This window comes from Tetrahymena thermophila, assembly GCF_000189635.1.
Source record: "Tetrahymena thermophila SB210 genomic scaffold scf_8254580, whole genome shotgun sequence".
Taxonomy (NCBI): Eukaryota; Ciliophora; class Oligohymenophorea; order Hymenostomatida; family Tetrahymenidae; genus Tetrahymena; species Tetrahymena thermophila.
The window spans coordinates 34,457-61,276 of NW_002476351.1; the positions used below are offsets into that span (position 1 = coordinate 34,457).

General features: G+C 21.6%; 7 protein-coding genes across 7 annotated transcripts; 5 read left to right on the forward strand and 2 right to left on the reverse strand. All coding sequences in view use genetic code 6, as the record gives it.

Moving 5' to 3' along the window:
• Positions 1-730: 730 nt before the first annotated feature.
• Positions 731-1,399, forward strand: TTHERM_00586650 (hypothetical protein; the record flags this gene model as incomplete). The annotated part of the gene is made up of 1 exon (XM_001019870.3): positions 731-1,399. One exon carries the CDS (start codon positions 731-733, stop codon positions 1,397-1,399), a length of 669 nt encoding a protein of 222 aa, XP_001019870.1.
• Positions 1,400-6,109: 4,710 nt separating this feature from the next.
• On the forward strand, positions 6,110-6,517 carry TTHERM_000586651 (hypothetical protein; the record flags this gene model as incomplete). Its single annotated transcript, XM_012798556.1, has 1 exon — positions 6,110-6,517. One exon carries the CDS (start codon positions 6,110-6,112, stop codon positions 6,515-6,517), a length of 408 nt encoding a protein of 135 aa, XP_012654010.1.
• Positions 6,518-7,206: 689 nt separating this feature from the next.
• On the forward strand, positions 7,207-8,712 carry TTHERM_00586670 (flavin-binding monooxygenase-like protein; the record flags this gene model as incomplete). The annotated part of the gene is made up of 1 exon (XM_001019872.1): positions 7,207-8,712. One exon carries the CDS (start codon positions 7,207-7,209, stop codon positions 8,710-8,712), a length of 1,506 nt encoding a protein of 501 aa, XP_001019872.1.
• Positions 8,713-11,084: 2,372 nt separating this feature from the next.
• On the forward strand, positions 11,085-12,596 carry TTHERM_00586680 (flavin-binding monooxygenase-like protein; the record flags this gene model as incomplete). The annotated part of the gene is made up of 1 exon (XM_001019873.3): positions 11,085-12,596. The coding sequence occupies one exon, from the start codon at positions 11,085-11,087 to the stop codon at positions 12,594-12,596; it is 1,512 nt and encodes a 503-aa protein (XP_001019873.1).
• A 1,878-nt stretch (positions 12,597-14,474) lies between these two features.
• Positions 14,475-15,105, reverse strand: TTHERM_00586690 (transmembrane protein, putative). Its single transcript, XM_001019874.2, has 2 exons — positions 15,053-15,105; positions 14,475-14,976 (listed from the first exon to the last, which is right to left on the reverse strand). The coding sequence occupies exon 2, from the start codon at positions 14,949-14,951 to the stop codon at positions 14,619-14,621; it is 333 nt and encodes a 110-aa protein (XP_001019874.1). The 5' UTR covers positions 14,952-14,976; positions 15,053-15,105; the 3' UTR covers positions 14,475-14,618.
• A 5,184-nt stretch (positions 15,106-20,289) lies between these two features.
• Positions 20,290-22,972, forward strand: TTHERM_00586710 (peroxisomal acyl-CoA oxidase; the record flags this gene model as incomplete). Its single annotated transcript, XM_001019876.2, has 7 exons — positions 20,290-20,353; positions 20,549-21,002; positions 21,117-21,470; positions 21,592-22,055; positions 22,109-22,335; positions 22,401-22,714; positions 22,765-22,972. 7 exons carry the CDS (start codon positions 20,290-20,292, stop codon positions 22,970-22,972), a joined length of 2,085 nt encoding a protein of 694 aa, XP_001019876.2.
• Positions 22,973-23,249: 277 nt separating this feature from the next.
• Positions 23,250-25,059, reverse strand: TTHERM_00586720 (transmembrane protein, putative; the record flags this gene model as incomplete). The annotated part of the gene is made up of 7 exons (XM_001019877.2): positions 23,250-23,606; positions 23,665-23,908; positions 23,972-24,301; positions 24,357-24,550; positions 24,608-24,697; positions 24,747-24,857; positions 24,919-25,059. The coding sequence occupies 7 exons, from the start codon at positions 25,057-25,059 to the stop codon at positions 23,250-23,252; spliced, it is 1,467 nt and encodes a 488-aa protein (XP_001019877.2).
• Positions 25,060-26,820: the final 1,761 nt, after the last annotated feature.

The following is a 26,820-nucleotide window of genomic DNA, read 5'->3' on the forward strand; positions in this document are numbered from 1 at the left end:
AATTTGGTGATCAAAAGAATCTATTTTTATAAAATTTATGTTTTTCATAAAATAATTCAATAAAGACATAATAATTAAAGTATGGATAGCTAAATTTCATTTCATTTGCTTATGAGTTTAGCTATTAAGATAGTTGGTAGTTTTGATAAAAAAATTTAAAGAAGACAAATAAGGTTGAAAAAAAAATAATTTTGTAAATAATACTTGAAAGAATATTTAAGTGAATAAACATGGCTTTATAAAAAATTTCAAAATTCTTTAAATTTACTTTTACATTAAATAAATCAGTTGTTTATAAATACCGTTAATTTCCTATATTAAGGCTGCTAATAAAAATAATTATTTTTAAAAAATATATCCTTTTTCGCTTTAAATTATAAAAATTTATATGGTTTTGTTAATTGTAAAAAATGGAAAGAACCAGTAGCTATCATTTGTGATAGAATATTAATTTATTGATACAGATAAATATAAAAAATTATTTAAAAATGATTTCATTATTTTTTAAAACTAAAATGATAAAATTTAAACAGTTAAAATATTTTATAAATTTTACAAAAAAGAAAAATCCAGATTTTTTATTTTGAATAAAGACGATTCTTTATTATTTAATAAATTTATTTTTATAAATAAATAAATTAAACTTGTTATTTTATTTAAAAAATATAAGCAAATTTTTGTAATAAAGTAAAAGAATTAAGATAGATTTAAAGATCAGGAAAACAAAAGTATGAGTGATAGTAGCGTAGCCAGCGAATAGTATTTTAATTTTTCTGAGAGCCATAATTACTCTGGAGATTAATCAGCCCTTTTTAACCAAGCTCCAATTTAATTTGATAAATTAACTCCACAAGTAATTCAATAAGAACTTGCAAATGGTTTCAAAGTAAACAAAGAAGTAATTGCAAAAGGTGGAATATATCCACCTCCAGTTGAAGATATTGATGATAAGTATGAAGATTTCCTCAATCATAAAGCATATGCATTTCTCCTATTGACTTATCATCCTTATTTTAGAAATAAGTTTGATTATAAGGATATCATCGATGTTAATAATTTGACTAAATAGCGCGCTTAATAAGTAAGCTGGGCAAATATATTTACTATTTTAGGAGTATTTAGTTTTGAGAGATACTTTCTAAGAAAGAAACCTATTTTCGGTTTGACTCAGGATTCTGGTTGGGCACCTTTCCTTTTAAAATACTATTTTTTACCTAAATTACTATCTAATTTTGTTGATTTATGCTTATTTTATCCAAATCTACAAAGAAAGACTTCTAATATATTATAAAAATATAGCTTTGATTAAGAGACTTAAAGTAATCCTTAATATAGATAGGCTTTTGATGATTTAAGATAATACAAATTAAACATGAGTATTAAAAATTAAAAATAATGATATGCTATTTTCTCAAATAATATTTTATTTCATATTAACTTATGTTTATTAATTGTAATTTATTTACATTAAATTTTAAACACTAAATTTAATTTCTTTAAAAATATTCCTTTGAAAACCAAATACTTTTAGAAATTTGAGGCAAAATTTAACTAATACCTACAGACAGTTTTTTAGTGTATATATAAAAAAGTAATAGCTCAAATTAAAGATATTTGTAAAATATAGAAAATAATTCATAATTAGCTTAAAAAAAAAACATTAAAGTGATTAATTTAAGCTTTATTATTCTCTATGAGATATTATAAATCTAATAAAAAATATGAAAATGATAATTTAAGATTTATTTATCTCTATACACCACTAAATTTTTTAAATCGTTTGATTGTGTTTAAATATTTGTTTTTAATTTTAGTTTTTTCCTTTAATCAAATTCAGTATATTGATTGGTTATAATCTCTATCAGTTAATAGAAAAAATGGAATTCTCTTTCATTTTTATATTTTGTATATAAAATATATTATATTTATATCAATTATAATTAAAATATTATTTAAATTTTTCCAAATTTTGTTACTTATTTATTTTTAAATTATAGAAAGTATATTTTTTTTTTTACTAAAATGACACTAAAATATAGAGCAGATCGATTGTTCTATATTTGGTGTTAAAAAAGACAATTTTTAATACTTTATGTTTGAAAAGCAAAATCAAACCAATACCAAAAAATACAAATATTTCATTGATTAAAGTGCTTTTAGTCTATCATTAAAGGTATTTTTCTAAATAATTATACGAGAAAAAAAAGTTATGGATATAAATTGTACAAATAACTATTCAATCAATAAGTCATGATAAACATAAAATTAAATTAATGATGTACTATCAAATAAAACTCGCAAATAGTGATGCTTCTTGAATTAAGTTAGTAATCTACCCAATGAATTTTCATTATTTTTGTTTTTTTAAATGATGAAGATCAAAAAATATCCTCTAACTCGGATTAATAATGAATGAATGATATTAAATTTGGTTACAAATAAGCAGAAATAATATGAATTGATAAGCTAAAATTTGTAAATATTAAATATCTAATATTAATATTAATAATTAATTTATAAATTAGTGCAGTGATATTTGATAGTAAAAAAATCTACTCTTAAAAAAGTAGAAAAAATTTCATTAATTATTTGCAAAGAAGGGCAATTTCACTCATCAAAATCTATTTTTTTGATAAAATTTAATAATCTATTTCAACTAACGAATTTAAATTTCAAAATGTTACTCTTAGTTAATACATTTATAGAATTTAATTACTTTTGGTTTAAAACTTAACATAAAGGGATGCATATATTATTAAAACTCTTTGTTTAGTTATAATATTTTTGTTATCACTAGATTTAATTGTATGGTATCTTTTTTATTATTTGAAAAAATTAACTTTACCTAATTTAAAAATTGCGCTGCATATAGAATTAGCTATTTTTATTGTAAAAGTTAGCCATGAATGCTTGAAAGAGCTTAACTTTTTTATTTTGATTTATTAGAATTAGGCCATTAATTATTTAATTTTTAGAATTTATCATTTTTGCTAAACATCAAAACTATTATTTTTACTTGAATTAGAAAATACAGAGTTCCCAAAAACATAAATTTTTGGAGTAAAGCTATTCAAGTAAATTAGTTCTATAAAGGAATTAAGCACAATCAATTATTTATTGAAAATTTGTTTACAGTTTTTGTTTCTCATAAAAAACCTTTATAAGATAGGTAAAATCTAATACATAAAATCATAATTATCACTTTAAGGTTTAATTATTTATTTACTATATGAAAATAAATGAATTTACATCTAAAAAATATTTATGTAAGAAGAAGCCTCAATAAAAACCATTACTCGAATAATAGTTACATAAAACTTTTAAATAGTTTTTACTTCATCTTTAAGTATAAATTTATCTTATGTTAATTTTTTAGATGATTCCTATTTGACTTATATCAGCATATGAAATGATTGTTTTATCCATAAACATGAATACAAAGTTAAACTATTTGCTAGATAGATATCTGTAAACGAGATTAGCCTAAATTGGGTTAGAACGATTTTCAATTTTGAAAAAATTAATAACTTATTTATAATATCAATTAAAAGTAGTCTAACTGTGTATATTTCCGCCACCCACCATCTCTTGTAAACAAAGTACAAATATTGACTTTATTTACATATTATTTTTGAGATTTAATTAAAGATCAAATACTTTATTAACTGAAATCCACCAATTTACTTTGATCATGTGGTATTTAGGAAACTGATATTAGAAAGGAAAAAATAATTAATTTGGCATTTTTCAAAATTGATTTATTATAATCAAAATTATTCATAATCCCAGTTTATGTTTACATTTGTAAATTCTTATTGATTTATTAGCTATTTTTTAAGATTATGTACATTATTTAATTATTTTGTCTTAATAAGCTAATTCATTTTTTTTATTCCAATTTAAAATAATGCAGAAGTTGAGGGGTAAGATTTTAAATGTTTCATAGAAAAAATATTATATTTTTACTACAGTTAGTAATAAAATGTTTTATCGTAATATGATTCCTTCGATAGATCTGTATTAAATACATCATATTATGGCATAATAAAAAAAATAAAATCAATTTTGTTTATTGTAAGGAGAGCTTGCTTTGATAAGATAGTCTATATAGATTTATAAAAGATATATTTTAAATTATAAAATTTGAATACATTTTTTTAAATAAAGTCTATTTGCTATACTAAAAATATTCAGTGCTGATCAATAAATATAGAAAAATAAACATTAAAATAGTTTTTTTAATACACTTGTATATGTTTTATTGATAAAATGAGAAAAGTAAAAATAAAAAATGGATATTATAAGTACAAACTTGCTTTATATTTAATTTTGCTCAATTTACAGTTAAAATTATTCAATAAAATAAAGTAGAGAAGTTCTTTTTTTCGTAAAAAGTCAATTACACTTAATTTAAGGGGGAAAATTGTTTAAATATTTGAGAAGATAAATTTATATTAGGTCTAAAAATTAAATGTTAATTCCATATATTTTAATTTATCCTTTTTAATACCAAAATTTATTTATTTATTCCCCTTCATTTATACTTGATTGAATCTTAATTAATTCTTTAAATAATAGAAAATTATTTTAAAAAAAACATCTAAAAAATATAAAAAAATAAAATTTCAATAAATAGAATTCATTTTTTTAGTTGCTCCAATTTAAATTATAAGTATAATAAGGGAGATATCAAAGTTTACAAAACAAAATAAATTATCTTCTAAATTTAAATTAAAAATTAATTGATTGGATTTCTGTGGGTGTTTTTTGATTAAAAATTGATACTTTATTAGAACATTTTTTATGCGATATCTTTCTATTTCATTATATCAAAAATAGCTTTTCTTCTGATAAATTACTAATCTGTAATCGAAAAAAGAATTTTAATCTATTTTCTCTAAACAAATTTTATTCCATAAAATTTTATAGAATGTATCTGTATTTATTAAATTTGAATGTGAAATCATTTATATTAAAATCAAAAATAAAATGAATCATTATCTGCAAACAAACATATTCAACACATAAGATTACATTAATTAAGATTTTTATATATTTTTGTTTAATAATTTATTTTATATTAGCTTGTTTGTTTGTTTTTTAGTGTTTTTGGTTTGTATTTCAATCTTAAGTTTAAATTTTATTGCCATTTTCAGAATGATCCTAATTTAGGTACATAGTCGCAAGTATCCATATGACTAAGATCATCTTTTTTCATAGCATGATAGTTTCCATTGGCAATAAAATTTTAAATGATTGTTCCATAAAGAACCCACAATTCTTAGAAGTATTCATCGAACTCAATTCCTTTCAAATCCTTGTGCAATTTTCTAACATAGATATCATGGTCTTTTATAAAGCTGGGGAATTTAGCAATAGCGAGATATCCTCTTTTGCCGCCGAATTATTCAAGCTCTTATTCAAATTCCTTCATCATTTCTTCTTTTGAGGGAAGCTAGAATTTGCCAAAGACATATTGAGCAGCGTAAAATGCTTGTCTTTCGTGGTGAGATTAACTAACTCCTACCAAGCAGCCAGGGAAGATTAAATGAGGTTCATTAATTGAAATTAGCTTATTATAGAGAGGACCAAAGGAACGAGATTTTTCATAGTACTCAATGAAGTTATCTAGGTGGTTGTATCTATCTAAGTATGGGAAGAAATATAAATATCCAGTAGCGAGAAGAATGACGTCGACATTTTCAATAATTCTACCACTCTTTAACTCTAGAGAATTAGCAGATTTAATGCAATTATATTCATCTTATACGAATTCTATTTAGCCTTTTTGAATGACTTCTTAAAGAGAAACAGCATTCTTTAGGTAATCCAAATTCTTTTTACCAAGGACTGTTATCTTTGTTGGACGATTTCTTACTTCAAAGAGGAAGATTGAAAAGATATCTTATGCTGATATCATTGAACCTACTAAAACTATATTTTTATTAGCGAATTTATCTTCATCTTTAGGACGGTAATGATGAGTGTGGACTATTTCTCCTTAGAAAGCTTCTTAGTTAGGAATCTTTTAAATGTTGGGCTTTGAGAAATGGCCTGAACAAGCATAAATGAAATCTGCCTGGAAGTATCTGGTTTCTTATTCAAAATCATGATAGGAAACTACTTAAACTAAAAATTTCTTTGTTGGCTTGAATGGGATTTTTGCTAAATCTTCTTCAGTCATATTTGCAACAAGTCTAACAACATTTACATAAGTATTGAAGGATGTATAATTTCTTACATTATATTTTTCTGCAAAGCTAGAGATATATTCCAAGTTTTCTTCTGCAGTCATGTACTCTTTGAATTCCTTTGGGCAGGGATGACCTTTGTACAAAGCTAACATCTTAGGATTATTTAAATCTAAGTTTTCATATAGAGAGCTCTAAACAACGCCATGATCGCGAATGAATGCATTTTTAGAGTAATCGATGGTAGGGTCGAGAGAGTCATACTTGTCCATGTACCACATACCTCCAAGTTTATCTTTGGCTTCAAAGCAAATTACATTAATTGAGCTATCCTCAGTCAAATACCTCACGGACAAAATACCTAAAGGGCCACCTCCTATAACTATAACACTCTTTTGGTCATAATTGTTACTGTATTTGTTCTCTAGTTCTTAGTTGTAATGTGTTGACATTTTATTTATTTACTTACTTTAAGTCTGATTTAGATGCTAATTAAAATATATATTTGAATTCTATTTTTTACAAGTTATTCGATAGTTTGTTTTTAAGCGGAATCCCGTCCTTTAGCCGTGATATGCTGACAAAGCAAAATTAGAGTTATAACTAATTTTACCTATCTAATTTCTCAATCTTTCATAATAGGTGTTTCGCTTCAGGGGTAGGATAAAATTTTTAAATTGGGTGTAATTTGTAGAAATGTTTTGAAGTTTTTAATTATTTGATTTCCAAAGCTAATTAGGTTACACCGATATGGAAAAGTTAACTCTGAATTTAATTTAGAACCTTTTAGCTATTTCTATTTACAAAATCATCAATTTTTTTAATTTAATTGACTTAATCTTTTATTAAGTGTAAAAGAAAATTTGATTTCTATCCAATTAATTACATCACTCTCATTATGGATAAGTAATGTCCGTATTTATAAGGTGCAGCCAAATAAATGCTATAATGAATATTTAATTTAAAAATACAACAACTTAAAAGTAGATTTGAAACTAAATTATAGATAAAATAAATGAATCCCATATAAGACAGTGAGATAAACTACGCAAAAAACTATGCTAAGTTCGACAATAGTGTTTTGATAATAGGAGCTGGCCCTTGCGGAATATTAAGCACAAGATATGTCTCTGAAAAGAACAATGTACTTTGTGTGGATGGAAAAAGTGATTTAGGAGGTTTATGGAAATTTGAAGAAGTCAATGAATACAACCATCCAAGTCTCTAAAGCGACGCTTATTACAACTCTTATGGCGTCTTGCAAAGCTCACTCTACGAAGACCTTTAATGCAATGACTGTAAGTCTATGATGTGCTATAAGGGACTTGCTCCAAAAAGAGAAAATGACGAATATATGTTTAGTGAACAATTTTACGACTATCTTTTACAGTATTCAAAAAAATATAATCTCTCAAAATACATGGCTTTTAACACTTTCGTCCAATCAGTGCGCTTATCTAAAAATGTTACTTAGGAGGAAAAACAAGAACTCGGATTTGATTTAAATAAGCGTTTCTTAATTTAACTTGTAGATTCAAACGACTACAATTAAAATAGCAGATTTGTATAAGCAGATTAGGTAATTGTATGCACAGGCCACTACTCTGTTCCAAATTACCCAAATATAGAAAATCAAAGTACTTTTAGCGGTGATTTGATTCACATGCATTACTTCCGTAAGAATAAAATAGCTTAATACGCTAATCACCATTTAGTAATATATGGAGCTGGTCTTTCTGCATAAGACATAGTTTTGATCCTCTTGAAGAGACAAAGAGACCTCAAACCTTCTAAGATTACAGTTATTGGCTAGAAGAATTTGATTGAAGCTCAATCTAAATCTGACTGCTATTTAGAAGAAATGACAACTGGTAGACTAGTTTACAAGAGCGGGAACATTACGAAATTTAATTCACCTAATTCTATACTTTTGGACAATGGAGAAATCATTGAAAATGTAGACAATGTGTTATATGCAACTGGATATCAATACTCTTATCCATTCCTTGAGAAAAACTCCCATATAGACAATATAATCGAATTCTATAATGAAAGAAAGAATTCCTTTGGACCTCTATATAGAAGAATGTTTGCAGTCAGAGAGCCTAACCTTATATTTTTAGGAACTGTTTAAACAGTTTTCTAACTATAAAGTTGCCTTGAGAGATAAGCTATTGTTGCTTCAAGATATATTGACTAAAAAGTAGAACTCCCAAATTAATAAGAAATGGAAAAGTCCTTTTAAGAAGACTTCGATGAAGCCTGTAAAATACATCCCGATGGCAGATACTATTTGAAAGCTTTTATAACTGAATCTGGCTTTAACGATTTCAAGTACACATAATAACTCTTATAATTGGCATAAATTCCTCTTGACTAAGGATTCGAAAAAATTTATAAAGAAGTCATATACCCCTTATACTTGAAATTATTTATAAACGGAAATTATCCTAGATTAAAAACACTAAATTTTGAAAATATTATTGACCCTGATTATGCCCCTGAAGAAAACTAGTTTTGAATTTTACATACTAATTATATTCCATAAATAAATAAATAAATAAATAAATAAAAACGAATCTATTAAAATTTTTTAAACAAAAAACTTTAATAATTAACTAATAAATTAATTTATTGTCAGAAATGTTTGTTCTATATTAAATAAATAAATAAATATCCTTTTAATTTCAATAATTAACCACCCAATTTTACTAACTCAAAAGTGATTTAGAAAATATTTAATCAAAAAAATATTTAAATTGATATTTTTTCTCAAATATTCAACACCACCTCAAATTCATTGAATAAATATTTAATCAAAAAATTTAGTATTTAAAAATTTACATTCTTTATTTAGTACTTAAATTAATGATCAAAAGCTAATAAAAGTGAGTAAGGGCTCATAATAGCCAAACAAGTCATTTAATTAATGAAAAATGAAAGATATAAATTTATTATTTTGATAACAAAATAGTAATCAATTCATTAAAATATGTAAAAATTTTGGTTTTGTATCTGTATTAATAATTCTAATTAAATCAAAAATTTTTGATTTGAATATATTTTATGAAGCGAAATTTCTAATTTACAAACAGGTCATTCTGAATCCTCAATACTAAAATCTATAAAAGTTTTCATAAAAATTATTGGACTAAAAATATTTTAGATATTTGATTTTTTGGCTCAAAATGTTGCTATTAATTAACAGAAATAATTTATCTTTCCTGCCATTATAATTCCTTATTTATTTCTTTTTTGATTTTAAATCTGATTACTTTTATTAAGACATTATTTTGCTCTATCAAATATTTGCTTTCATTATAATATATATAATCATGTAATTTCTTAATTTGAATGCTAATCAATAAAAATTAAAACTTAAAATTAATGAAGCTGCTTTTAATTTTTTTTAAATAGAGATTTTTTTTGTTTAAAAATGTTTATCATTAATTTTCAACCGAAACAAAGAATAACTTTGGCGATGAAACTACATTTTCATTATGCATATTTGCCTAAATGATAAAAACTTTTTTTTACTTTTTCTTGCGTTGGTTATAAATAAAAATCTTTTATATAATTTGATCAAATTTTGCATAATAGATACATTTTTTAGGAATTAAAATTTTGATTTTCTGAGAGATTTTATTTATTCAAATAAATAAGTTGTGCGAAATCAAATTAAATTAGTAATGATCAAAAAATATCTTATTAGTCTAAAATTAACAAAATTATTTATTAAATTAGTTTCTTATTTTAGTCTTTTTGTATCTTAAATAAATTAAATTTTATTATAGTTTAAAGACTTAAAAGTTTAATATTATGATTTTCGTTTTATTTAATGTTTAGAAATTTAATGATGTAAGTATTTTTAAACATTTAATAATGCTTCAATAGTTCTAGCTAAAGCAAAACTCATATAAAAAAATTAAATATATCCTTAAGCTCAGAAAAAGATAAAAAGATGTAAGCAAAAAATCTTTATATCTTAATTAATTATTAAAATTTAATAATTTCTATGATAGCAAATGTTAAATCTTATAAATTGTAGCATATTTTAATTTTAAAATTTTTGACACATATTTTTAAAAATATACCTTTGTAACTTTTCTGTTTTACATTTCACATATGATTTATCAATTTAAAGCATTCCATAACAAAGGTTAATCAATTTCGTTTTTAGCCATAAAAAAAAATCAAATAAATTATATTCAATTCAAAATAAGTGGGTTATAAGTAATTAAAAGTAAATACTTCAATAAATAAATTTGTAAATATTATAAAAATTAATGTCTAAAAGGAAATAAATTGAGTATTAACTGTAAATGAAATTTCTATTTGCATTAATAATTTATTTTCTAATCTGTGAAAATATTTTTTGGTATTATTAGAACATTTATTAACTTATTATACTAATCGTTTAATTTACAAAAATATATTAATTATCAAATGAGTGGATCAAATATGAGATTACATATACTATTAATAAAATCGTTTGTGCTTTCACTTAATATTCTTTTTTAAAGCATACGATATTTTCTTTCTTCTACATTTACTAGTAGGGTTTAGTTAATTAAGTTTGACTTTAAAAAAATTGGAATATAAGATATGATGCGTGTTTAATTAAAAAATTTAATAAAAAAATTTCGTAGGTTCAAGACTTAATTTTCTTTAATTATTCTGTAAAAGAAATTGTTACATTTTGTATTTCTTTGATAATGTTATTAGGACAATTACTCTATGGAAAAATTTTAGAATTATTTGATTAATCAAGAAGCTAATTTGATTTCCCTGATTAACTTCTAATTTACTTGAAAAAAAATAATTATCATGTTCTTTAGATAAAAGTTAAAGTAAATCCAATTAATAATTAAATTAAAGTAGAACATTATATCAATGAGTTAACATACTTTATAGACTAGTGAATTTAAATATGTTAATAATTATAATCTCTACAAAAACAGCGTTTTGATTATTGGGGCTGGTCCTTGTGGAATTCTTAGTACTAAATACATTTCTCAAAATAACAATGTCCTTTGTGTAGATGGGAAGAATGATATTGGAGGTCTTTGGAAATTTGAAGAGATTAATGAAAATAATCATCCTAATCTTTAAGCTGATGCATTTTATAACTCTTATGGAGTCTTACAGAGCTCTCTCTATGAAGATTTACAATCTAATGATTGTAAGTCTATGATGTGTTTTAAAGGACTTCCTCCTAATAGAGAATATCTAGAATTTATGTATAGCGATCAATTCTATAGCTACCTTTAGTAATACTCTTAAAAATTTAATCTCAAAAATTACATGACTTTCAATACATTTGTATAGTCTGTGCGCTTATCAAAGAACTTAACTTAAGAGGAAAAATCATAATTAAGCTTTAATTTGACAAAACGTTTTTTAATAAAACTCGTAGATTCTGCAGACTACAATTCTAATATAAGGTTTGTTTAAGCTGATTAAGTTATTGTCTGCAACGGCCATTACTCAGTTCCTAACTACCCAAATATTGAAAATTAGTAGATTTTTAATGGAGATTTAATTCACATGCATTATTTCCGAAAGAGTAAAGTAGAGAAATATGCAAACCGTCATCTAGTTATTTATGGAGCTGGTCCTTCTTCATTAGATGTAGTTCTGATTCTCTTGAAAAGATAAGCTCAATTTAAACCATCAAGAATTACTGTTATAGGATAAAAAAATCAAATTCAGGCTTAATAAAAATCATCTTGCTATACCGAAGAAATGTAAACCTAAAGATTAGTTTACAAAACTGGTTTCATTTAAAAATTCAATTCACCTAGCTCAATCTTGCTAGATAGTGGTGAAATTATTGAAAATGTTGATAATATTTTATATGCAACAGGTTATCAATATTCTTTTCCTTTCCTTGAATGCAACTCACAAATAGACAATATTATTGAATTTTATAATGAAAGAAAGAATTCTTTTGGACCTCTTTACAAAAGAATGTTTGCTGTAAGAGAACCTAACCTAATATTTATAGGTTGTGTTTCAACTGTATTCTAATTATAGAGCTGTCTGGAAAGACAAGCAATTGTCGCACAAAGATATATCGATAATCATATATAGCTCCCAAGCTTTGAATAAATGGAGGAATCTTTTAAGTCTGATTATGAGGAAGCATGTAAAGCCTCTCATGATGGAAAAACTTATTTAAAAACTACAACTGAAGAGAACGGGCTCACAGATTTCAAGTATACAAAACAACTTTAGTAGTTAGCATAGATCCCTCTTGATGAAGATTTTGAGAAAATATATAAGGAAATCGTCTATCCCACATATATATAATTATTATCTAACGGAAATTATCCAAAAGTAAAAGACCTTAACTTTGAATAACTTATTGGACCTGATTATTCACCTGAAGAAGGAAAATTTTGAATAAATTTAATTTAATTAAATAAAATATAATATAAACTATTCTTCTTTAATGCCATCATAAAAAAACAAAAATAATTTTTTTTGCTTTTTTAATTTTTTTAAATCTTTCAATATTAATATTTTTTTTAAAATTGGAGGTTATAATAGAGGATCCAAAATTTATAATAATTTTAGTACTATATAAATCAATATTTAAATTAAATAATAAGTTTTTATTTATTATTGTAAAAATTTTCTAGATTATAATATATTATCTTATGAATATATAACTAAATTTATCTCCTTTTTTTCTTTTAAATACTCATAGCATATTATATGAGCTGTTATTTTGTAATATTCAGTATATTTTCTTTTCAAATTATTATATAAACTGATTGATATCTTAAAAATTGCTAATTTGTATTAAATTTGTATATTATACTATAAAAAAAAAAATATTACAAAATCACACTTAACTTTAAAAATAATAAATTACATTTGTATTTATAATATTAGATAATTAATAAAATATCAAATTATACTCTCAAAATATCTAATAAACTTAGTTCGGATTTAATTTATCTTAATTGTAAGTTTATAATTTTTGAATATAGTTTTTTGCAAAATGAAGTTTGTTTACTAGTTTTTAATTTATAAATTTTAAAAAGGTAATTTGAAAATATGGCAGTATTTTTTGTGATTATAAATTTAAAAATTAACTAATTAATTAATTAATTAATTAAATAAATTAGATATAGTCTTAATTTTAGGTTAATAATTTACTTTTATGCTAGTTAGCATTTGTGAGAAAATTAAATGAAGCTAGCTCTATCTTATTTTAAAAATCTTAAGATGAATTTTACAAAAACAAAATAATTTGAATTTTAAAAATATTTATTTATGATTTCAACAAAATTATGTAAATATAAGTTGAATTTATTTCTTAATATTAATAGTTATTTCAATTTAAAAATATATATTCTTATTTTTCTACAAATCGTATATCTATAAAGAATTATTTTAAAAATATAATTAAAATATAAAATAAATGCATCTTATTTAATTAATGATCTAAATATAAATATTTTTTAATTATTTAAAAAAATATATGGCTATTTTAATTTGAAATGCAAAATATAAAATATAATTTAAAATTAAAAGTTTATTGTAAATTAATTAAATTTATTTAAAATATATTTTTATAAATATTTTTCTAAGTAAATTCATTTCTAAAAAAATTATTTTCTTGGGTGTTAATATGTTCGGGTGTTAATTAATGAGGATTGATAGTAATTAATAGTTGATCTTAAATTTAAAAATATTAATCTAGAATAAAACTAAAAAATAAATAAATTAATAAAATAGAGATAATTTTTTATAGAAGTAATTCTTTATTTTAGCTTTTGATATCTGTAAGTAATAATAGTTTTAAGTCATTAAGAAGTATTAGTTTCTAATATTTATTAATTGCTCAAATTATTTTCTATTTAAATTTATGAATAAGATTTATTCTTTTTTAAATTAAAAATATAGACAGGTTGGTTTGCTATTTCTTTATTAATTTAGGGAATCTTTATATTTAATTTTTAAGCTATTTAGTTGAAATCATATTCAAATTAGTTTAATTTTTTTTAAATTAAACCTTTGCTTAAAAATATTTTTGTAAGTATATAAATTAGATATTTTTAAATTTTAGCATTACAATTATCAAATTCTTTTTGTAAATTAATTTAAACAGTAATTTCAATATATTAAATTTAATTTATAATAACCTTATAATCAATCTATTAATAAAAAATATGATACTAATACATCATACAAATATAAAATATGACTCTTTCTATTTTTAAAAAGTGAAAATGGATTTTATTTTAAAATTTAATAAAATAAATATAAATTAATTGCTTGTTTTTAATTATTTTATAATTTTAAATGAATTTACTAAAAAATAGATTTTTATAAAATATTCTGCTTTTAATATATTCTTTCAAATATATATAGGTAATATTATATATAAGTTTTATTATATTATTATCCTTTAGTTCAACAATCGCTTTGCTCAACTTGATACAATTTTACTGTTTTCTCATGAATAAGGGTAACTGTCTTGATATTTTACTTGAGGCAATCTGTTTAAATTGTACCATAATCGTAAGTGATAGTGAATTTTTTTGGTACAGAGCAAGTATTCCAAACATAAAAGTGGTAAGGAACATAAAAGTTAGGATTATATTCGTTTACACTATTGAAGCAATCTGGTTTTTGATCAAATTCTTCTAGTAAATGATTACTATTATCCTTATTTAAAACCAGGATAGTAGACACAAAAAGGAGTGAAAAGATCGATGCTATTCCTAATAAAGTAGTTATTTTCATCTTTAGAGTAATTTTAATTGTTTTTCTTTGAATTAATTTATAAAATTTGGAATTGAAAAATAGCTAATATTAAAAGCTGTATTATACAATAAAAGAATTACATGAATTATATTCTCAAATCTCACTTTGTATTTGATGTCAACTCAAATCAAAAATCTGATCAAGAAGTTTTTTACAAAAATCTTCTGCAATAAAATAAGAATATGATTTACAAATATTTGAATTATTAAAAATAAATAATGTATTTTTCATCTAAATTAGCTGATCGATCAAGGAGGGCAACAGAACACTTGGAATGAGTGTATATTTGAAATTTTCTGTGGTTAAAAATAATTATGTTTAATTTTGTTTGTTTTTTTTTTCAAATTCGACCCCCGTGATCAAAGAGTTAAAAGTAACTTATTTAAAATCTAAATTTTAACTTCAAATTATAAAAGATTTAGTGAAGAAAGTGTATGTATATTTTTTGATAAAGTCCTTATTAAATTTCTTTTACAAAAACAGTTACAGTTATCTCTAGACCATTTTTACTTAATAGTTTAGTAAAATAAAACCGTTTTATATTAAAAAAATATATTTTTTGTAAATTAAAATATTATTTAAGTAATTCATTTAATTCAATTAATATTTTGTTCATAATTATTTAGATTTTATTAAAATATAAAAAAAATGAAATAAAATAAAATTATTTAATTCACTTCTAGTTAAATCATATTAAAATAATATTATACAATTTAATTCCTTTATATAATTTTTGTATTTTTATTGTAAGCTTTTATATGGATATTTACATATATAGTAATACTTATTTTAATTCGAATAAATAAAAATTATTTTAAATGTAACGCTAACGAGAAGATAAAAGTAAGTAAGTATAACTATAAAATTGAGAAAAAATTATTTGTATTTTTTTCTGATCAGCTTTCACACACAAAATAACATGATATTCTTATAAATTGAATAAAATGTATATTACAATTATTTTGATGATAGATAAAATTATTGCTTCTATTTTGATGATTATCCTGATTTAAATTTAATAAATACAAAAAAATATTTTAAACGAGGCTTAAATGAGGTGAAAAATAATATAAATTTTAAAGTATAATTCACTAAATAAAAATATAATAAAATTTTAATTGAGTAACAAATTAAAAATTTTATAATGTAAGTCAGATTTATAAAAGAAAAAGATAAAAAAATATGTGAAGATTGATCAAATCTGATAAATTTTCTTTTATCAAAGTTTAAAAATGTTTTTTTATTTGAAAAAATTACTTTTTAATAGAATTTTGAGAAAAATTATTTAACTTCTTTGCTTTACAATTAATCAATCAATTAATATTTATATTTATTTTTCTATTTTAAAATAAAAAATAAAATAATCAATTATTTATTAAAAAGCTAATTTATTTATTTTAAACTTTGTTTAATTTAAAAAAAAATTCTTAGTTTAAAAATTTTATCTTGTTAATAATCAATTGCAAAATAAATTTAAGTGATTAAATTAATTCTTAAAAATTATAGATTACCTATTAAGTATGATGTGTAATGTATGTATGTATTCATTTTTTTATTATTTTATTTTATTTTATTTTTAAATAATTTACTAGCCAAGTTAACAATTTCTTTAATTTAGTTAATAAATCATTATTTATTGGATATGAATTACATACAACTACTAATATTTAAATAAAGTTTTATAAGTTTACTTCAAATTTTTGAAACAATAATAAATAATAAATTGAGAACCAAAATATTATTTTAATTACAAAATAAAAAAAGTATGATTTAAATCCTTTTATTATTAAATATCATATTTTTTAAATTAATACCAAAATATTAAGTTAGATAATGATAATTATTAAAGCAATCAGCTGATTTAAAATTAAATTGTTAAAGTTACCAAAATATCGACTATATAATAATTAATCATTTTTAAAGCATTTATTGTTAAATTTTTATAAAAATTCTGTTGATTTATTTAAGAAATATTTGAAAAACAATTAAATTAATAAATAAATAAATTATTTTAGTAAAAATGAATTAATTCGATTTTAAAAGTTTAATATTAATTATATATTCTCTTCAAATTATTATATAATTTATTTAACATTTAAAAATTTTTTTTTGCATTAAATTTGTAAATTACTCTATTAAAAAAAATAAATATTGTGAAATCGAATTTAACTTTGAAAACAATAAATTAAATTTTTCTTTATAAGTATTTTGCGTGATTATAAATTAAAAATTAACTAATTAATTAAATAATAAATAAATCATAAAAGTTATATCTTCTTAAATTTAGATTAATAATTTATTTTTATGCTAGCTAACATTTGTGAGTAAAGTAAAAAAAGAACCGAGCTCTTTATATTTCAAAAATGTGATAAATTTTTAAAAATTAAGTAATTTCAATTTAAAAAGATTTATTTTTTATTTCAACCATAAAAATTAATAAATATAAAAATAAAAAGTTATTTTAATTTTTATTTTCTAAGTAAAGATATAATTTATTTGATAAAAATTTTGTAGAAAATTAATTAAATTTAAGTTATCTTTTTATTTATTTTATCAAATCTTTAGTTTATAAAAAATTGATTTAAATTATCTATGATATTTAAAACTCAAGCTAATACTTAAATAATTAATTTTAAATCCACCTTTTATCATTCATTTGCTAATAATTTTTAGATTATAGAGAAGAAAGAACAAGTTTATATTTTTATGATTATCCTGAATTTAATTTAAAAAAAAAAAAAAAAATCATTTTAGATGAAGATTAAATCAGGTGAATAATAATATAAATGTTAAAGTCTAATTCATTAAATAAATAAAAAACAAAATTTAAAATTGATTAATATTTAAAAAATTTTTAATGTAAGTCAGCTATATAAAAGAATAAGATAAAAGATATATGTGAATATTGATAAAATCCTATAAATTTTCTTTATCAAGCTATTCATTTGAAAAATTACTTTTAAATGGAATTTTTAATAAAATTACTTTACTTATTTGCTTTACAATCAATATTTGTATTTGTATTTTTATATTTTGATTTTAAAAATAAAATATTCAATTATTAAAAAGCAATTTTTTTATTTATTTTAGGCCTTGTTTTATCAAAAAAAAAATGGTTAGTTTGAAAATGTTATTTTTGTTATAATTTATTTTATTATAAATTTAAGTCATTATGCAAATTCTTAAAAATTATGGAATATCTTTTAAGTAAGAGATATTTTCATTTTTTTTATTTTAATATATTTTATTTATATATAATTTACTAGCCAAATTTAAAAGTAACTTTAATTCTTAAATTGGTTAAGCAATAAAGTAATAAAATAAACATTTCATTTATCTTGGATAGGAATTAAAACTACTTAATATTTAAATAAAGTATAATAAGTTTACTTTAAAAATTAAAAAATAATTTTCATTTAAATAAATAAATCATCATCTAAAAAGTAATAAATTTTGTTCTATCATTCAATTTTATATCAGTTAATTAACTTAAATATTTTTTAAAAATGAAACTATTTAAAAAATTTACCTTATTATATTCTTTATTTTCTGTATATTAAAAATAATGACAATATCTGAATATTTTAGAGTTTTTTAAAAATAATAAGATTTTCATAGCGCGCTACTTTCTTTCACTTTATTCATTCTAAATTAAGGATACTCTTATTTAAGTAGTAACGAATTTAAGAAGATATTTAAAAAAATTAACTTGGTCGATCCTTAAATAAGAGTAAATTTTACAATCAAAAATAATTAAATAAAATTACTTATGTAATTAAAAATATTAGTAAAATATGGAGTTAAAGAATTTATTTTATTTATTAAAATCAAAATGTTATTTTTTTTTTTAGAATAGAATAAATAATTAACTTTTTTTGTAGAAATATGATTTATATATATTATTATAATTATCAATATTTTTATAATAAATTAGTCTTTTTTTCATATTTCTCATTTAAGGATTAGCACCTATTTAAGAGATTAGTATCAAAGATAATTATTTCAAATGCCCTTGTTAAATTAGAATGAATAAATAAATAAAACAGATAGACATTTCAGCTATTAAAAATTTCATACTAGTTAAAATAAACAAAATAATATCAATTAAAAATTCTAATAAATTAATATTTCAAATTCTACTATTTTTTTAAAGTATATTAATATAAAATAATAAAATTAATTTCTGATATTGAATCAAATTTTTTTGATAGAATTCATTTTTATAACCATTCTTGTATATTTTTTATTGATTTTATATAAATATCAGCAATAGGAAAATACTTCTTTTCAAAATTAAATATCTCTTGTACCAAGAAGTTAGAGAGAGATTTGCTTATTAAAAATCAACTTATTTTATAATACAAACATCAAAAAAAAAAAAGCGAATTTATAACTAACTCTGTTATTTTTTGAATTTAATATCAATCATTCTTAATTTAGAGAATTCTAAAAATAAAAATTTATTTATCCATTAATAAATCTTATTAAAATTTGCTTACTCAAATCTATGTAGCTAGATCTTAAAATTTTATTTTACTAAAATATAAAGGCAAAAATTTTATTTTGACTTAAGTATTTTCAAAAATGTATTTTTCTTTTATTTTCTAATTATTTAAGCTATGTTTTTTAATTAAAAACATAAAGTTTTCTTCAAATCTAAAATTTTCTTAGTTTTTTTCATTTTTCAAAGCTTTAACGCAAGACAGATTGCTCAAATAAAAATAAGATACACTATTGTGATGAATGCTAAGTTAAAAATATAAAAATAGCTTTATTGCTAATGCGAAAGTTAATTAAAAACTTAGAATATTATTAAGAAATTTCTTATCCCTCATATAATAAATAGTTGTAAATTGAGAACATTCTAACTTTATACTTTAGATAGATTTACTAAAATAAAAAACTCACTTAAGTCATTTTCGAAAAAATATGTGATGAAAGTGATGCATTTATGAAGTAAATTTATCACTAATTTAGGTAATTAAATTATAGAGTTTATTTAATTCAATCTTTATAAATAGGTAGTCTGAAATAAAGCAAACAACAGAAATTTTAAAAAAAGCATTATGATGTAATTGGTAGTCATGTAATACGCAAAACTCAGATTACGTCTACTGGCACTAAGATGAAAGTCGCATTTTACATCGATTGTTTGCATTAAACAGATCTCAATTAGCAGATAATAAATTAAATTAATTTAAATAGAGATATATTTCATTAATTATTAAATCATTAACAAATTAAGATTTAAAACCTTAAGAGAAACAAAATAAATACAAAAGCAATCAAGTCTTATTCACAGATTATCCCAAAAAAGATGTCCAACGATAATAAATCCAACGCTTCAAGCAGGCTCTCAGCTCTCAATTCTCAAATGCCAGGTACCTTTCCTTAAAGCCATAACAGATTTGTTTTGAGGATATGTTTAACCTAAAAAGTTAAACTTCTTCTCATTTATTCTCAAGTTAATCCTACTTAAATAGTATACTTCAATTATTTATGAGGATGAGAATTAAATATTTTGATTTCTTTCTGAAAAACAGCTTTTTTTTAATTAAACCATTATTATTAATTAGAGCTCTCTCCTTCCTAACTTTTGCACTCCTACAGAAACAGAAGCAAGGTTGACAGACAAGGTCTTTATGAAACTTTCTACGGTCCTAAGTGGGAATTTAGAAACAAAGTTTATGACATTATTTGCAATAATTCTGAAAAGTTTAGCGCTCCATACATAGATGAACATGATAGGGAAAGAACAAGATATGCAGCTTTTAAGGAATTACATTTCATATAGAAGAGCTTGAATATGGGTTATGCTGAATATTAAAAAGATCCTCATGCTTTCTCTATGACTTCTAATGCTGTCTACTCTTGGAGTCCTGCTATCTGTGTTAAGTATGGTGTACATTTCAGTTTGTATGGAAAGACTCTCATGAATCTTGGAACTGAAAAGCATCTTCCTTATATCTATCGTATGATGAAGCTAGAAGACATCGGATCTTTTGGTTTAACTGAAATGGGACACGGAAGGTATTGTTTTTTGCATTTTTCATTTTTAAATTTAATGTTTAAAATCCTACCTTTTCAGCAATAAAAAAATAACATAAAAATGAAATAATTCTAAATCACCATTTTAAAATATAGTAATGTTAGAGGTATTAAAACCACTGCCATTTATGATCCCTAGAGCAATGAATTTATCATTAACACTCCTGAAGAAGTAGATATGAAATTCTGGATTGGTGCTACTGCTTAACTTGCTAACATGACTGTTTGCTGGGCTTAACTTTATGTAGAAGGAAAATGCCATGGTGTTCACGCATTCTTGGTTCCTATCAGAAACAAGGATACTCACAGAGTCATGCCTGGTATTACAGTTGGTGATTGCGGTCCCAAGAATGGTTTAGATGGAATCGATAACGGTTTCATGATTTTCCATAATGTCAGAATTCCTTATGATAATCTTCTTGATAAATTTTCTTAAATCGAAAACGGAAAGTAAATTAATAAAATAAATAATTGTTTTGTCTATTTTATTTTTTAAGTTAAAACTTAAGAAATTTCCATTTTGATAATATTATTAAAAATTAATTAATTAATTAAAAACTTTATTTTAAAGATTCAAGACTTGGATTGAAAGCGATGATAAAAGATTTGGTTTCCAAATGGCAAGTTTGAGTGGTGGCAGAGTATAAGTCGCTTGTAACTCTAACTAAAACTCTATTATCGCCGTGGCCATTGCTGGTAGATATAGCACCATTCGTAAACAATTTGGTGCTCCTGGAAAACCAGAATAACCCATTATTGAATATCCCTTGACCTAATATAGAATAATTCCCAATGTTGCTACAGCTATCGTATTATAACTCTCCACAATTACTTTAAGCATCTTGTGGGATGAAAACCAAAAGCATTTATTAGATGTTAAAAATACTTTAATCAATGAGTTGCATGCTATCAGTTCTGCTATTAAGGCTATTTCTACTTGGACTGCTTAAAGAATTATTACTGAAAGCAGACAAATTCTAGGTGGTCATGGTTTCTCAACCTTTAATAGATTTGGATAACTCTACAACGATAATGGTAAATATTAAATTTAATCAATAAATTCTCATTAATTTAATTATAAAAATTAGATGTCAACGTCACTTGGGAAGGTGATAATAATGTTCTTTTGTAATAAACTGGTAAGTTCTTGCTTGACTCAGCTAAAAAGCTTATGAAAGGAAAGAAGCTACCATTCAAGTGCACTTCCTACATTAGTTTAGATCCTGCTGAGGGCTAACAATCAGAACTAAATAGCAATGAAGATTTCTTTAACCAAGGCAAATTACTCAAGGCTCTTCAATGGAGAGTCAATTTAGTAATAAATTTTTAGAAGGATTTAAAGATTTGAATAACAATAATTATTTTTAATTAATAAAACAGTTACTTTAAAAGACTGGATTAAAGATGTAAGAATACATGTAAGTAAGTAAGAATGGATGGGATGCTTTCAATAATGCTTAACCATTTTACTCAGTTGAGCTTGCTAAGGCATTTGGTGATACATGGAGTGCTGAATAAGCTATTGAAACTATCAGCAAGGTACAAAATCCTGAAAACAAAAGAGTTTTAAGTGACTTTGTAACACTCTACTTATTAGAAACTATTAACAAGGACATTGGTAACTTCAGATTCGGTGGCTACATTAACTGCTAATAATACGAATAAATTAGAAGCAGTATTCTTAAGCTTTGCAAGTAACTTAACAATCAATAGTTAAATTTTAATTCAAAAATATTATTTTCAGTAAATTAAAAGATGAATTCATTGCTGTTTTAGATGCCCTTGCCCCTCCCGACTTCATTCTCTAAGCTCCTTTCGGTGCTTCAGATGGAGATATTTACAATAGATATATCGGTTTAATTTACTCTGCTAAGAGCACCTTCAAAAGACCTGACTGGTGGAAGGAAGTTCATAAAGCCCATAAAAAATATCACTTTGAAATAGATGCTTGAAGAAAAAAAAAATATTTTTAAAACAAATATCATACATTAATCTATTCCTAATAAAAATATTCACTTAATTTACTTTATAATTTATATATTTATATTTCATGTCACTCTAAAAAACATGATCCTTTTTAAAAAAAATTTAAAAATAATTCAATCTAATCAATAAATAAATAACAATTAACTTATAATTACAACCATAACTTTAATATATTTATAAAATTAAAATGACAAATTTCAAATAGAAGTTAGTATAAAACTAGCTACTATGTATCCTCATTAATCAATGCAAATGAAACAGAGCTTTGTCTAATTTTTTTACTCTTTAAATCCAAAATATTTACATGGTTTCGTTTGAGAAAATTATATTTTTTTTATGATTTATGGTATTTAATTTTAGGATTTTAAAAATAATTTTATCTCTTAAAAATTATAAAAGAAAATAAATACCAGAAAAAATTTATGTAAATATTTACACTTAAATTAAAAATAATTTACAAAAAATAAATTAGGATTAATTTTTACATTTTTTTTTAATTTATTTATTTATTATAATTTCAAACTTCGATAGAAAATGAATTAATTCATTTTTTGCTTGATTTTTATATGTTAGGTGATATATTTTATTTACTTCTTGCATCTTTTAAAAAATAAACCATTAATTATTTATTTATTTATAATTATTAAACTAAAAATACCTTAATGATCCATATACCAAAAGTCATCTGCATCTGCATCATCATCATTTTATCTGCTATACTTAGAGTATTTATCTTCTTTTATTGTTTAAGGAGTTTATTATACGTATCTTTTATATGCATCTGCATTTGAATTGGAAAATTAATTTTAAGGCTATTAATAGTGCTATTAAATCGAAGAATTTTATGGTTCTCTATTTTTATTTCCATCTATATTAAATTTATTTAAAGCATTCTTTACATCCTATTGATAAAAATATATTTCTTTATTTATTTATTTAATCACATTTTAAAAATAATATTTTACTTAAAGCTTTGTTATAAGCTACTTTGCTTCGAAAAGTTCATCTTCTAATTCTTTTATCCTCTTATTCTATGCAGTTTCTGTTTAATTTTCTTTATCTTCTATTAACTTTTACGCTTTTTCTTCTAATTGCTGGTTTTAAGTTTTTAAATCTGCAATATCTACTTTCTACTCAGATATTTATCTATTTAATTCGGTAATTTATTTTTCAAGATCTGCAGATTTTGATTTTTCATTATCTAACTCGTTTTAAATTTTCTGTTATTCTTCTTCTACCTAAACCTTTTATTATACAGCAAAATCTAAAGTTTCTTTGAGCTCTTTTTAAACTTTCTTTAATTAACCATTTATTAAATTAATTATCTTTTTCATGAATATATGATTTTACATCTTTTATTGTGCTTTTTTCTTCTTCAAGCAAACTATTAAGTCTATTTGTTTTTTCATTTAACTCGTTTAGTATCTCCTTTTTTTTCTATAAATTTATAAAACATATTTATATATTTATTCTTACTTATTTAGATATATGAAACTTACTTTTGCTTCTTCTTATATTATTTAATGCAAATCAAATAAAGCAGTCTTTTTTAAAGTTGGAATAATTAATATTTTTATATTTATATTACAAAACATATTTACTTCAGCTTATTAAAGCCTTTCGAATAAATATTATATAACATCGTCTTTCTTTTCAGGTAGAGGTCTATTTTCAGCGAGTTTGGCTATTCTCTTTATAAACATATATTGTTTTATTCTTTTAAATAACAATGTAATTTACTTCTTCTCTTTCTCTAATTATTCTATCCTCTTCTTACTCAGTGTCTAATTAATGATTACCATTGTTTTCACTTTAATTTACTACTCCTGAGTTGCTTTCATAGAATTCATTCTATAAAATTTATTTATTAGAATATAAATATTATAATTTAATTCTAATATTCAATATTAACTTATTCATCATCTTCCTAATGCTACTATTACTATTAGTATTATTCTTCTTCTTCCCCTTCCTGATTATATTCTTAATTTTCTTCTTACTATCCTTGGTCTTCTTGGAATTATTCTTATCTTGGACTCCCTTTAGCAGACATTTTATTAACAACAAACTATCTAAAATCAAATCTTCTTATAATTATATATTTATAATCTTTTAATTTTTTATTAACTTAAAAAAATTAATATTAAATGTATCAAGCAAGCAAGCAAGCAACAATAATAAATTAAATTTCATCTAACAACTATTAAACTAATAACTTAATTATATCCAAAAAATAATGGCTAATAGTAAAAAGAAGTATTTTTTATAAAATAGTGAGTACCATTAAAATTAGATTTTATTATAAATAAATTAATAATCTAAAATATTTTTTTTTAAATAAAATTTAAATATATTCTAAGAATTCATTAAAAAACGCAAACTTAAGTTTTGTGCTAATTTTATTCCTTAAAATTATTAAAACAAAATTAGAGAGAAAAAAGTATTTAAAATTGCTATTTATTTTAATTTTAATATCAAAATATTTTGTTAGATAAAATATTTATTATTTTTAGGAATATTATTATTTTTAAATTTTTAATACTCATTTGAGAATAATTTAATTTTCATAATTTATCGATTAATTATTATAGAAATAAAGATAATTAATTAATTAAATTATTAAAAGTATTATTTATATTTATTTAAATTTTAAATATCTTAATTACTGTTTAAAGTATCAAGGCGATATTATTTATTTTTATTTTCTATTTTATTTTATTCAAAAAAAATATAATGATCCAAAATTTAAAGTTTTAGCTTGTGAGTTTTAATAGAAAGCATGATTAATATCAATTTATCTTAAATTTTATTAAAATATTTTATATACTGTTGATTAATAATATTTTTATTAATGTAACTTTTTTTCAATTTGTAAAACATGTTATTCATGCGAAAATAATTTAATTTTTGAAAAAATTCAATAATTAGCTCTATATAATGGTAAATAGTTAGCTTTTTTAATTTCTTACAATGATTTGTTTTCTTAATTAATACCAAAATAAATAAAAGAAATTTAAATTTTGTCATCTTTTAGGAATAAATTAAAATTATGAGTTGTAAAATAATTGAGTTCCCTCTCTACCTATTTTTAGTTTGATATTATATGCATAGAATAATTTGAGAAAGTTATTTGTATTTATTAAAAAAATAAGTATTATTTGCCTTAAAAACTCAATTAAGGTATGTAATCTTAAGATTTTCGAGTTTTTAAATATGAAAATAGTAATTATTTTAAATAATTAGCTCTATTAATATTACAACTAAATAATTTATTTATTTAGTATTATTTTGTAGTTTGTTTCTTATCTGCAAATAGATTTTATGTTGGTTATAGAAATTTAATTCAATACCAAGAGCTTTTGCAACAAAAAAAATTAATTATTGTCCAGATTTTTTAAAAATTGAAGATAATCTTAAAGTGAAAAAAAATTATAAACAGTTTCTTTGATAAAAAATACTAAATAAGCACAGAATTTATTATTTTTTTAAAAAAATAAAAACTTTGCCATGTTTTTTAGAAAGAAAAACTCTGCTCTATTATATTTATTTTAAATTGTAAATGTAATAAAAATACATTTTTTTAAATATAATTCATATATCTATTTTTCATTACACTCTTTTACATTCAAGTCTACAATTATAAAATTTCTTCTATTTTTATTTTACAGTTTTTCAAATTGTTAGATGTAGTAATTGATAAATTTTTGTAATCAAAAAGATTTTTTATTTGAATTTTAAAATAGACATTTATTAACGCTATAAAAATTAGAGTAAATTAATATATAAAAGTTAGAGTAAATTAATTTATAAAATT